At 37.8% G+C, this 12,230-nt stretch overlaps 1 protein-coding gene across 4 annotated transcripts; it reads left to right on the forward strand.

Annotated features, from left to right (window-relative positions):
- Window positions 1-3,489: 3,489 nt before the first annotated feature.
- Window positions 3,490-11,950, forward strand: dnaaf6 (dynein axonemal assembly factor 6). Of its 4 annotated transcripts, none has more exons than XM_058418044.1 (6): window positions 3,490-3,858; window positions 9,018-9,096; window positions 9,265-9,376; window positions 9,787-9,883; window positions 10,090-10,175; window positions 11,373-11,950. In XM_058418044.1, exons 1-6 carry the CDS (start codon window positions 3,766-3,768, stop codon window positions 11,500-11,502), a joined length of 597 nt encoding a protein of 198 aa, XP_058274027.1. In that variant the 5' UTR covers window positions 3,490-3,765; the 3' UTR covers window positions 11,503-11,950. The 4 variants fall into 4 exon arrangements, with proteins under 4 accessions (XP_058274027.1, XP_058274029.1, XP_058274028.1 ...); XM_058418046.1 differs by having other exon boundaries at window positions 9,018-9,084; XM_058418045.1 differs by having other exon boundaries at window positions 3,491-3,858; window positions 9,018-9,084; window positions 9,262-9,376.
- The last annotated feature ends 280 nt before the right edge of the window (window positions 11,951-12,230 follow it).

Consider the following 12,230-nt stretch of genomic DNA (forward strand, 5'->3'; position numbering starts at 1 on the left):
TCTAGTTCTTTCATTGTTCTAGTTCTGATGCTTGCATTCTCATTGTCTGTGCCTTCTGTGGTGGACAGGAGTTATGTGTCCTGACACCTTTCTATCCTAGCCATCATTACATTCTTCAGCAATTTGTGCTACAGAAGATTTCCTTTTGGATTGGCCCAGCCGAGCTAGCCTTTCTTCCCCAAGAAAATCAATAATCCAATGGGCACCACTGATGTTGTTGCCAGTTCAACAGTTGTCATTCTCTGTAAGACTTTTGGTAGGTACTAACCACTGCAAACCAGGACCCACAAGACCTACCATCTTGGAAATCCTCCATTTGTCTAGCCATCATTATTTGGCCCTTAATGTCGCTAAGATCCTTACACTTGCCTATTTGTTCTACTTCCAATAGCTGACTGTTCACTTGATGTCTAATATGTCCCACCCCTTGACAGGTTAATTAATGCTCTTTACGTCACTTGTCTGTGGTTTTAATATTATGGCCGATGTATAATTATAAAAAAATATTTAAAATAGTTTAGCAGTTAAAAGGAAATAAACATCCTGGACACTGAGAACCAAAGTGATAAATATAGTGTCATACAGAATTGCAATACACATTAAATCAACAACTCAAATTTATTATAATGTTAAATCATGAATCATGTTAATGTTAAATCATGACTAATGCATGAAGTGATTCAGTGGATAAAGGTAACAATTTAACATTTTCTTTTCTGTTCAGAATATATACAAGCATCTGAATTAAAGAACAAATAGGAATGAATGTAAAAATGAACCTAGTAGTCTTTAATGAGCGTCTCAGATGATTCTCTCAAGAAAGAAATGTGGCAGCAGATTAAAAATCTCAATTCATGGTGCAGTATGATGTCAGAACAGCAAGATAGTCTGAAATTTATATATAATATACACTGCCCTAAAAATGAAGAGAACACATAATAATAACACCAAGTCAATTAAACTTTAGAGATACCAGTCTGTCGAGTTAGGAATCATAGGTGATTGTAAATCAGTTTCACCTTCTTTGATGCAAAAGAAAGTGAAAACAGTTGCACTGTAGAGGCAAGAAACAGCAAGAAAACCCACAAAAAGGGAATGGTTTTGCAAGTACTGGCCACATACAATTGTTATCTCCTTATCCTTCCTGACTGATTTGTCTCTAGTTTTATGTTTTGTTAGGGACCTTGTAATTGCTTACATGAGGCAGTACCTGTAACCCTATCAGGTTGCACAGGTAGTCCAGCCTGACATCCATACATGCGGTCATGTCTTCAAGAGCATGGAAGAGATCGGGAGAAGGGCTGTTACAAGGGGAGAGGTGGACAGGGCTGCAGAAGGGCAAAAATCCATCAGCAGGACTGGTATCTGTTCCTTTGTGCAAGAGTCTTGAGACACCACACAGAATTTTATGCCGCCTGCATCATCACCCAGCATGACTGGTTCAGTGATGATCTGGGAAGGAATATCCTTGGAGGGTCACACAGACATCCACATACTAGCCAACAATACCCTTACTGCTGTTAGGTATCAGGATGAAGTCTTCAGAGTGACAGTCAGACCTTACACTGGTGCAGTGGTCATTTGTGCCAGTGTCAAAAATTGATTTCAATGATGCCAGCAGTGGAAATCATGGGCTGTGGACAATGTGAAACATGCATTGTTCTATATGTAGACCTGGGATCTGGGAGAGTTACAAGGTGGAGAAGCTCCCAAAAAAGCTTAAAAAAGCTTAAACCCAGACTGTTGCATGCCCAGAGTGAAAGCACAGGGGCAGATCAGTTAAGGTTTATGCTGTTTTATCATGGCATTCCATAGGCCCACTACTTATGCCAGATGGGCATCACTTCCAATGACAACTGAACCATTCTGGAAGACCAAGTACACCCAACAGTTCAAACATTGTACCCTGATGGTATCAGGATGATAATGCAACAATAAACACTGAAAGACTGGTGACAGAGTTGAACATGAAAGTAAACATTTCCCAGTCACCAGATCTGAATATTGCTGAGCCACTTTTGGAGAGTCAGGAAACGCTTTCCTCCACCAGCATCACATAGTGATTTGGCCACTGTTTTGCATGAAGAATGGCCACTCAGCAGGACTTGTATCTTTCAAATTGATGCTGCATTGGCTACAAAAAGAGGCCCTACACCATACTACTAAATTACTGTGGGGGCCAAAAACCAGGTTTAAGTTTCATTGTCCAAGCCCTAAATGGGTCTAAAAAATGTATTCAGCTGCAAATTCACTGAGATTCTGATTGTGTTGTCATTTTATTTAATAAATAATATTTTTTAGATTTGTAAAAAAAAACTTAATAATACATTTTTTGAATTCTGTTTTTTAAATTTAGCCTTATGTGCATTTACTGTCATTTAGATTTTAATCTATTGTGTAATGTAGGCTCCATTCATGCATGGCAGAGGCAGGGGTCGAGCCTCTACCTCCAAAGTTGTGAGGCAAGTGTGCTAGCCAGCAAGTCACTGTGCCCCCCACCTCCAGATCACTAAACTTAAATAAATATATTATCAGGGTACATTATCTATATATCAGTATATTATCAATATAGCATATATTAACAGTATCAGTATCATACAAAGTTCATTTGTTTATTTTATAATTATCTTTTTTTTAATTAATAGTTTAGATTATCTTCTTAAACACACAAGCAGCATTTCCATATTTTTTTTCTGTCTGTTTGAACATCTATCACATGCATCACACTGGACCTTCGAGATAATTTGATATATTTCATAGATAGATAGATAGATAGATAGATAGATAGATAGATAGATAGATAGATAGATATGTTTTGGGATACCAAGAGTTGTACCTTGTGGGGATGACCAAGTAGATTATTTTTGGTACTAGTTTGGGGTCACAAGGTCACATGACCTGGGAGGTATTAAGCACATAGTTATTCATTAAAAATAAGACATTAGGTAAAAATCAGCAGAGACATATTTATGATAGCAAGTGCTGTACCTTGTAGGGATGACCAAGTAGATTATGTTGGTACTAGTTTGGAGTCACAGGGTCACATGTCCTAGAAGGAATTGAAGAAATATTGTTTTTTTTTGTTTGTTTTTTGTTTTTTTAAATTACAATAAAAATCAGTGAAGACAAGATATTTTGGGATAACAAGAGGTGTACATTGTGCTGGTGTCCAATAAGATTATTTTGGTACTAGTTTTGGGTCACAGGGTCACATGACTTAGAAGCCATTGAAGAAATAGTGACTTAATGAAATTAAAATGTAAAAAAAATCAGCGAAGACATTTCTTGGGATACAAAGAGGTGTACCTTGTGCGGGTTTCCAACCTTATTAATAAATAAACAAAAGCTGTATGCAATGACGCATGACATATGTATATTTAAGAAGAAATTAAAATAACTTGGGCATGTAGCCAGGTAAGTAACAATACCACATTTCAGTTGTACAGAAATTTGTCGACGGTCCCTAAAATACCGCTTCCGAATGTCTGTCTAATGTTCACCGCGGTCTGCTGTAAGGGATTTGTACTGTATATGGTTCTCCAGTACTGGGCCATATAGCTATTTATTCTGTACTTATTATTTAAGTCTATTGACTTAAAAGAAAAAAGTGAGTGAAGTACAGAAATCTTGTAAAGAATTACAACCGGAAATTGCTACAGTGACAACAGTCTCCTTGGTAACGGTAAACAGTTCTACTGAAGGCACAGAAGCATCTGGAACTTTTACGGTGCTACATCTAAATTACATAAAGGTAAAAGAAATAAAATGGTGGAGTTGTCATCTCTCCAAAATCTACAGGCACTCTCCGACTTGCTCTCTCTTCCAGCAGATGAAGAAAGCGACGCGGAAGACTGCAAGGTAAAATCGCTAACGTTTAGAAATGTTGCTATCTAGCCTGCTCACAATACAGACAATGTGCGGTTATATATGAGGTTATATATATTGCTGGAGTAACGCTATGCAGTGCTTTAATACTTTATTTTACATGTTTAAGATTAATTCACAATAAAAAAAATAATGCGATACACTAGATACGACGGACAGACTTCCCGGACAGATGCACGCGCTTCACACTGCTGAATTAATTTCTTATTAACTTTGAACATGAATGTCATTAAGAAATACTGACATTTAATACCACATAGTCTTAAACAAATGTTTTGTTTAAAGAACTGGTCTGTGGCTTCAGTAGGATTGGTACGAAGGGGTATGATTTCCACAATATGAGTATAATGTAGAAATTATACTCACCTCCCTTACTTTTACAAGGTCGTAGAAGGGCACAGCCTCCAGGTTTACAAGGGCACAGCGTTCATAACAGGATGGATCAGCATCATAAATATGGTGTATCTGTCAAAAAATAAATAAAAAGGTACATACTAAAATCATGTGACATTGTATTAAACTTGAACTCATCAAGCTTTATCTCTATAAGTGACAAGGAAGGATTTGTTTAAACAGCAGCTGACCTCAAAGCAAATATTCATTGGCTATAAAATTGGGAAAACATATATATTTAGAAAAACATGACAATGCTTTTCGGGCTCTAATTTGTTGAATTGATGAGTTCAGAAAAGAAAATCTGAGGTTTCTTGTGGTCAGTCATCACAGATATAACTAATAAATTTGTTCAGTTCTAAACTGACTTAAGACGTAATAAAACATTGCGTGTGCTCATACAACTTTTAAGAATAGTTCTATATAACAATTTAATGTACATCTTAGGGCTAGCTGTGTGAAAAATCATTTGATGAGTGGCTATGGTAAACAGAAGAGAAACTGTGTGAAGTGTGTGTATGCGGAGAGGAGTATGATTTGTTTAAGGAGTCCAAAGGACTGGAAAAGCTACTGAAAAACACTGAACTCATTGTCATGTTCATGAAACAAGTTTGATGATATTTGTTTTGTGATATGACAACCATACATGAAAATGGCCATTATAAGATGGCTAAATTGTGGCCATGAAGGGCTGCACATGTTTAGCAACAATACTGAAATAGGCTGTGATTTAGGTGATGATTTATTGGTATTAACAGGCCAAGAAAACATTCCCCACAACATTACACACCTCCACCAGCTTAGACTGTTTTAAGGCAAGGTTGGGTCCATGAATCCATGCTGTTGGCACCAATTCCAACCCTACCATCTCTATCTGATTCATCAGACCAGTCCACAATTTCCAGTCTTCAACTGTCCAGTTTTGGTGAACCCGTGCCTTTTTGTTCTAAGCTGCCTGATGTGGAACCCTGTGTGATAATTTACATTTACATTTCTGGCATTTGGCAGACGCTCTTATCCAGAGCGACGTACAAAAGTGATTTGAAGTCTGTATCAATGAATACACTGGCGGGCCATGCATTTCACACCTAGGCCTTCACTGGTGTACTTCCTGAATTAATCCACCTCTATACCATCATGATGCCACAGCAATAGATATTAATCAACCGTTAAATAGCGAAGTAAAAAAAAAATTATGCTACAGTATTTCACACCTCACAAGGAATAGTCAGTTTTATTACAGTCTGCCTTGAAAATGCATTTGTAAGGATGTCTGCGACCAAATCGATTTATTTTCCTCTTTCAGCCAATGTGAGTTAAAATATATATATTTTATTTAGTTTGTGTGGTTCGCTGCCTCTGGCTACTCCAATTATCCAATCAAAGGACGGGAAATTGCTGACGTAATCGTATGCCTGCTAGATGGCCCCAGTGATGCCAACTCGAAATCTGATTGGTTAATGTAACAATTTCATTGACACTTATTTTAAGCTACAGGTGCCTGCACTATTGATTCTGAAGGCCTTAAGGCAGATTTCTTTCACTCTGGCGACACATGATGTCAGCCACTGGCTGAAATATGATTGGATAAATACTCTTATCATAAATATACACTACTGGATGCAGCGCAACCAAAAGAAAAGCTATGAAATGTAGAGAATAGTCTAATGGGAATAATTTAATACACACTCGTGGAAAAATATATCAAATATATTAAAATGTAAGTGAGTGATTCAGATCACTGCTGTTTAGGTCAGCAGAGAAGGCCTTGCTGGCCCTGACGGCCCACCACTGAATGAATACATGATCACTGGTTCAGTAGGTCACAGACTTAGGACACCATAAGCCAGAGTTTTTTTTTGTTTGTTTTAAATAAATGTACATATAACATACAACAATATATAAAACAAACAGGGAAAAATAAGAACTATTTTAAGTGCTTCAGGAAGAGGTAGGTCTTCATCCGTCATTTGAAGACAGTCAGTGAAACGGCTGTAGAGACATCTAGGGGAAGTTCATTCCACCACATCTGTGCCAGAACAGAGAAGAGTCTAGATGTATACCTACCTTGTACCTAGACCATTCTTAGCTTTGTAGGCAAGCATCAGTGTTTCGAATCTGTTTCGTGCAGCTACTGGAAGCCAGTGGAGGGAACACGGCATTGGGGTGGTGTGGGAGAACTTAGGCAGGTTGAAAACAAGTTGTGCAGCTGCATTTTGGAACATCTGCAGTGGATGAATTGCATTCAGAGGTAGACCTGCCAGTAGAGAGTTGCAGTAGACCAGTCTCGAAATGACAAGAGACTGAACAAGCACCCGAGTAGCCTGTGTGGATAAAAATGGCCGAATCTTTCTGATGTTGTACAGAAAAAAACAACATGAGCATGTGACAGTATAGTAACAATTTTAACCCTCTATGGCATGAATTTTTTTTTAGGAGGAAAAAATTATTTCACCCTAGTTTTTGGGAGCTTTGGGGTCCCTGATAATGTATCAATCATAAAATGTGTCCCCCCCCAGCCCACCCACCAGATTTTGGTTTGTTGCCTCAGGGCAACAAGATGCTCTGAGGGTACTAAAACACCAAGGTTTTCTATATTATATAATTAGTGAAATGAGGAACAAACAAGCAATAAATACATTAGACAAAGTTTTATTAGAAGAAGTATTATTCTGTATGGAACTTCAGGAAGTCTGACAGGGTTTGTTTACGTTTCTGTATGTTTCTGTTTGTGTTTTTAAAGAAATAAAGTATATTGTCCCAACTGGCTGCTATCCCTGCACTTTGGGTCTGATCTTGCCCTGTGGAGGCCACCTCACCTGACACTTTTGGCTATGGAGGGAAGTTAAAGTGCGTCACCTTGGAAAACCGGTCCACAACAGTTAGTATGATGGTGTGCCATAGTCCATGGACAGGTGCGGCAAAGGGTGTTTGGGTGCAGGCAGAGGTTGGAGGAATCAAGCTGGAGGAGCCTTGAAAGACTTCTGTTGGGCACAGACAGGACAGGCAGACACGAATTCAGGCATCTGTCCTCATGGTGGGCCACCAAAAACATTGCTGGTGGAGTGCTAGTTTCCATGCGATGCCAGGGTGGCAGAATAACTTGGAGCCATGGCACAACAGCAATACTTGGAAGTGCATGGAATCAGGAACAAAGAGCTTGCCTTCTGGATGGTTCTGTGGTGCAGGTTGGTTGAGTATGCTGTACCTTCCTCTCAATATCAAAATAGAGAGCTCTCACTCGGGACGGGAGGATGGCTGCTCCTCTGGAGATGAGAACTGAAACAAGAGAGTGTCAGGCCTGCTGTTTTCCAAGCCAGGGAAGTATGACAGTGAGAAGTTAAAGCACTTGAAAAAGTGGCCAATGAGCCTGACTGTAATTTAACCTATTGGCTGTCCAGAGGTACTCATGGTTCTTGTGGCCAGTTCAGATTATGAACAGCTTCTCAGAGCTCTCCAACCGGTGGCACCAGTCCTCCAAGGCCAGCTTGATGGCCAGGAGTTAACGTTTGCCTGCTGTGTTGGTCCATTCGGTGGGGCTGAGACAGCAGAAAAAGAAGGCACAGAGATGCAGGCAGTTGTATTTGGGTGACCTTTGAGATGCCCCATGCTGAGGTCCAAGGCGTCGACCTCAATAACGAAATGGAGCATTGGGTTAGGAAGCTGAGCTGACTGAGGCGACAAACTAGATCCTGAGTAAAGATAGTTAGTCCTGGAGACAATGCTCATGGCCAGCTGTGGTGTGGAAAAGCACTAGTGCTTGCAAACTCCTACATATCTGGAACATTATCTCATACATAACTGGAACATTATGTATTTAGATACACTATATGGCTAAAAGACCATACTGATTTGTGAAGACCCAACCATAACACTTTTATATACTTTTTGAACTTATATGTACTTCATTTTGTACTTCATACCTTCATTTTCTGGGTTTTCCACTAGATCTTGGGAAATGGCTGTGGGGATTTGCCATGAGAGCATTAGTGAAGTCAGCTGCTGATGTACATTCCAAACAAGTTCACAGAGGCTGAGGTCAGGGATATGTGCAGGCCACTGCAGTTCTTTTATAAGTGTTCCTATTAAAGTGGATGTGAGTATAAATAACTTCATTAAAAATAGGAATTGAAAGAGAAACTTTAAGTTGCTCTCTGTCATTGTACTGAAAAAAAAATTGCTATCAGAAATCTAAGAGATGCACTATTTCAGAATGGAAATGTGTGTGGATATAATACCAGTGCTAGATCTTGATAAACTTCATCTGATCTAAACTTTTTTGCATTCTAGCCTTGTCAGATTTTTTCCCTTCCCAACAACATGTTTTTATGTCTGTCTCACCTTCTTCATTTTTTAATCTCAGTTGCATACAGCAGACTTGTGCGTTCTAAAACTACTGTTGTAATCGTAGACATTCTTTATTATGGTATTATGGTAGGTATTATGGTATGGTTTTTTCACAGTATACAAAAGAAACACAGTATTGTTTGCCTCCACTCATCTACACCGCTATTCTGTAACAATTTATAATACCACTATCCAGGCTTACCCATAAAAGGATAGTTCACTTTGGGTCTGGTTCAATTAAGTCTGGTTATTGTACAAACTTGACCAAAACTCTTAATTCTTTCCCTTACTGTACATCCCCTTGCATCACTAGGAAATTAAATTTAAATAATATGTTTTACAAAAGTGTTTGAATAGCTAACATTGAAATTCAATTTTCTTTATCTATGTAGAATGTAAATCTGATGGCAAAAATGGGTCCTGGGCACATTGGTGCTTGTTCTCCTGCTTCTAGGCAAGGTAATAATGCAGGTGAGCTCTACTATCTACCATGAGCATAAAGTGAGTGTATTGAGTTCAATATATTGATTTCTGGTTCAATTTAACTTAAGACAGCTTAGGACGGAAACATTTATATTTGTGTTTACATTTTTGCAGATCTTTGAAATTATAATTTAATTACATTATCGTTCATAGAAGCCATGAAAGTCCATAGAACCTGTGGGAAGAACACCAAAGACATCTGGGATATGGAAGAGGTGACTGAAGGAACACACTCTGATGACCTCGAAGATCCACGTCCTCAACCTGAGTAAGTGTGTAGTGTTTAGTCAAGTAAAGTGCTGTAAATACTGCCATTCTTGAAATGCATGCTCATTTAGATGCAGGTTCCATCTAGTAGCCCAAAGTGATGTTTGGATCACAGTTGAAACACACACTATAGAACCCTATTAAAAGGTTTTGTTTTCCGAAAAAGAAGAACTAATTTAGAAAGCTAAAATCCAATTAAACTATTAAACTTTGGGGTGGTTATTGGTTAGGTGAGATTGGTTACATATTGTATATTATATTGTTTAGTGTTTGCATAAATGGTGTGTGTTCAATGTAGTATATAAGCAGAAGTACAGATCCCAGAGGATACAATTCTGTACAATATACCTGAATGTATAAGAGCAGTGTCTGTACTTTTGAAAGGCTGATTATGTGAGGATTTGTTTGTAGATATGAGATTATCATGAAGCAGAGTGTGGGTACTGAGGACCTATTTCTGGGCATGAGCCGAAACAATCCATCGTCCATGTGCTGTGAAAGCATGCTGGTATGCTTTGTTTATCCCAATTGCAAAAATAACAAACTACCAATATTGTAGATTACATGCACTGACAACACTATTCTGCAGCATATTAATACTGCATCTATAAATACACCTACACTAGAATGACTGAATCAAGATTCACTGAAATCAATTTTAACAGAGGCTTTTTATCTACTTTTAACATTTCTCTATTACACTGTCTCTTGCAGGTGAGGGTGAAGTTACCGAAAACTCAGGCTTCTGATCTTGTGCTGGGTGTGAAGGAGAGATTTATTGATCTAAGAACTCCAAATTAGTAAGATTTGTACTATTAGTATTCATACAGTACATGCCACATAGAGATACATCAAGTAAATCAACACAGGCTTATATTTTCAATTCTGCATATTCTACAAAAATTATGTTTCAGCTTTTCAGTGGGATTCCTGAATGCAGTTAAGCTCAAGTAAAGCATAGATTCCAAAGCATTTGCACTCAGGCAACCATTGCATAAACCAGCTCCACTACTAATATTCTCCCTCATTTGCTGTGACAAGTGCTATAACCACGTCATTTACGAATCTGAGGTGTGAAGAGTATGTAAATGTTGGGGGAATTTTAAATGATTACTTGTAACAAATTTACCTTAAACAAATACTTTTAATAATATAATATTTTAGATAATAATAATAATATTTTAATTTATATATTATATATATATTTTATTTTAATTTTTATTTTAATTTTTTATACTAAATATTCATTTTCAATACCAAACAAATGTCCAAATGTATTAAATGAATGAATAGGTGTGTGAGCCATGACTGGATACAGTCTTGCTCAAATGTTGAAATTCACAAAAATGACTAATTATTTTACAAGCCATTAATACTACCTTTTCTTTTTTTTTTTTTTTTTTTGGGCATGCTTGCCACCCTAATATGATGAGGATTTTATACTAAATAACATTTTTGCTCAGGCTATTGCGGTGCAAACCTAGCAGGAAATCAGTCATTTAAAATACAGACAAGCAATCATTCACAAATATTTGGCATGCAAATGTAGACACAATAAAAAATAATTGAATACAGATATTGTTTGTTACAAAATTGGTCAAAGAATTGAGTAAGACTTTTTTCTTCCTTATGTACCAACAATTTAATTTGGTTCACTTATATGCACAACAATGACTTTATACTGCAGTGCTAAAATTTTACTCAGCCAAAAAATCCTAGCTACTTCCAGTAGACATAAGAGTCTCTCTAAATCTCATACCCTCCATACATAGTCCCTCCATGGAAGTGCCAGTGTGTCCTTTTGATGCAAGCTGTTACATGGAATTTAATGTGTATAATAGCTTATTTGTGCCAAAAGCAGTCCTAACAATAACCTAATACTTAGGTCTGTAGGTGTCTTTGTGTGTTGAGGAATCTAGGGTACAGCATATTAGTAAATGTAGAGGTACTAAAACCTGCAGCATAGTTTTTAAGCACAGTCTCTCTTCTGTCTACAGCAGGCTAGCTCTGCATCTGCCCCACTCAGTGCACAATAGCAAAGGCACAGCCCGATTCATTACAGGGAGATGTGAACTGGAAATCACACTGCCCATGAACAGACCTCTGGACTCCATCAACCTCACCTGAAGAGAAGGAATGTGGAAGTCATGGGAGCTCTCATTAAAGAAAGGGTTCATAAAGCAGAAAGGCACATTCAGCTATGGATGGTTTCCAAATATTTCAAGCAATAATCAACTGTTTTGTGCTTCTACCATGATTACGCTTATCTACACATATAAGTGTAAATAAATAAATAAAGATTTTTAGCATAGTGAATTGGATTATTTGACCATTTGAACAACTGACAAATAATAAAGTATTAATCACATAGTTATGCCTTAAAGAAATATTTTCAAATGATTTAAGTGAAAACTGTTTTCTCAGAAGGCGTTGTTTTCTGTGACAAATACACCATTTTCATATTTACGAGGCCAACAAAATTTGTTTTCAAAAATATGTGTATACATGTCAATAAAGCACTACTACATTTGTTTAACTGCCATTAAAGTGAATGTGTGACCAATTTTTATTAACAGTGGTGTCTGGAAATTGTCTTTATTTGTCACATATACATTAATGCACAGTGAAATTCTTTCTTCACATATCCCATCCTTGGGGGCAGGGTCAGCTATCATACAGCACCCCTGGAGCAGGTGGGATTAAGGGCCTTGCTCAAGGGCCCAATTGTGGCAGCTTGGTAAGGCTCTGGGTTGTTGACCAGAAGATCGGGGTTCAAGCCCCAGCACCACCAAGCTGCCACACCTCAGTCTGGGAGGTGTAGTTGGTTCATAAAGGTAAATCTAAGGCTCTGGGTC

Source organism: Hemibagrus wyckioides, linkage group LG20, assembly GCF_019097595.1.
Source record: "Hemibagrus wyckioides isolate EC202008001 linkage group LG20, SWU_Hwy_1.0, whole genome shotgun sequence".
In the NCBI taxonomy this organism is placed as follows: Eukaryota; Metazoa; Chordata; class Actinopteri; order Siluriformes; family Bagridae; genus Hemibagrus; species Hemibagrus wyckioides.

Bases quoted from the DNA above. Each gene is read 5' to 3' on its own strand.
- dnaaf6 (XM_058418043.1), top strand. From the start codon at position 3,766: ATGGTGGAGTTGTCATCTCTCCAAAATCTACAGGCACTCTCCGACTTG. The intron at 3,859-9,017 runs GTAAAATCGCTA...TTATCTATGTAG, and splicing joins GCGACGCGGAAGACTGCAAG to AATGTAAATCTGATGGCAAA. The intron at 9,377-9,786 runs GTAAGTGTGTAG...ATTTGTTTGTAG, and splicing joins GATCCACGTCCTCAACCTGA to ATATGAGATTATCATGAAGC.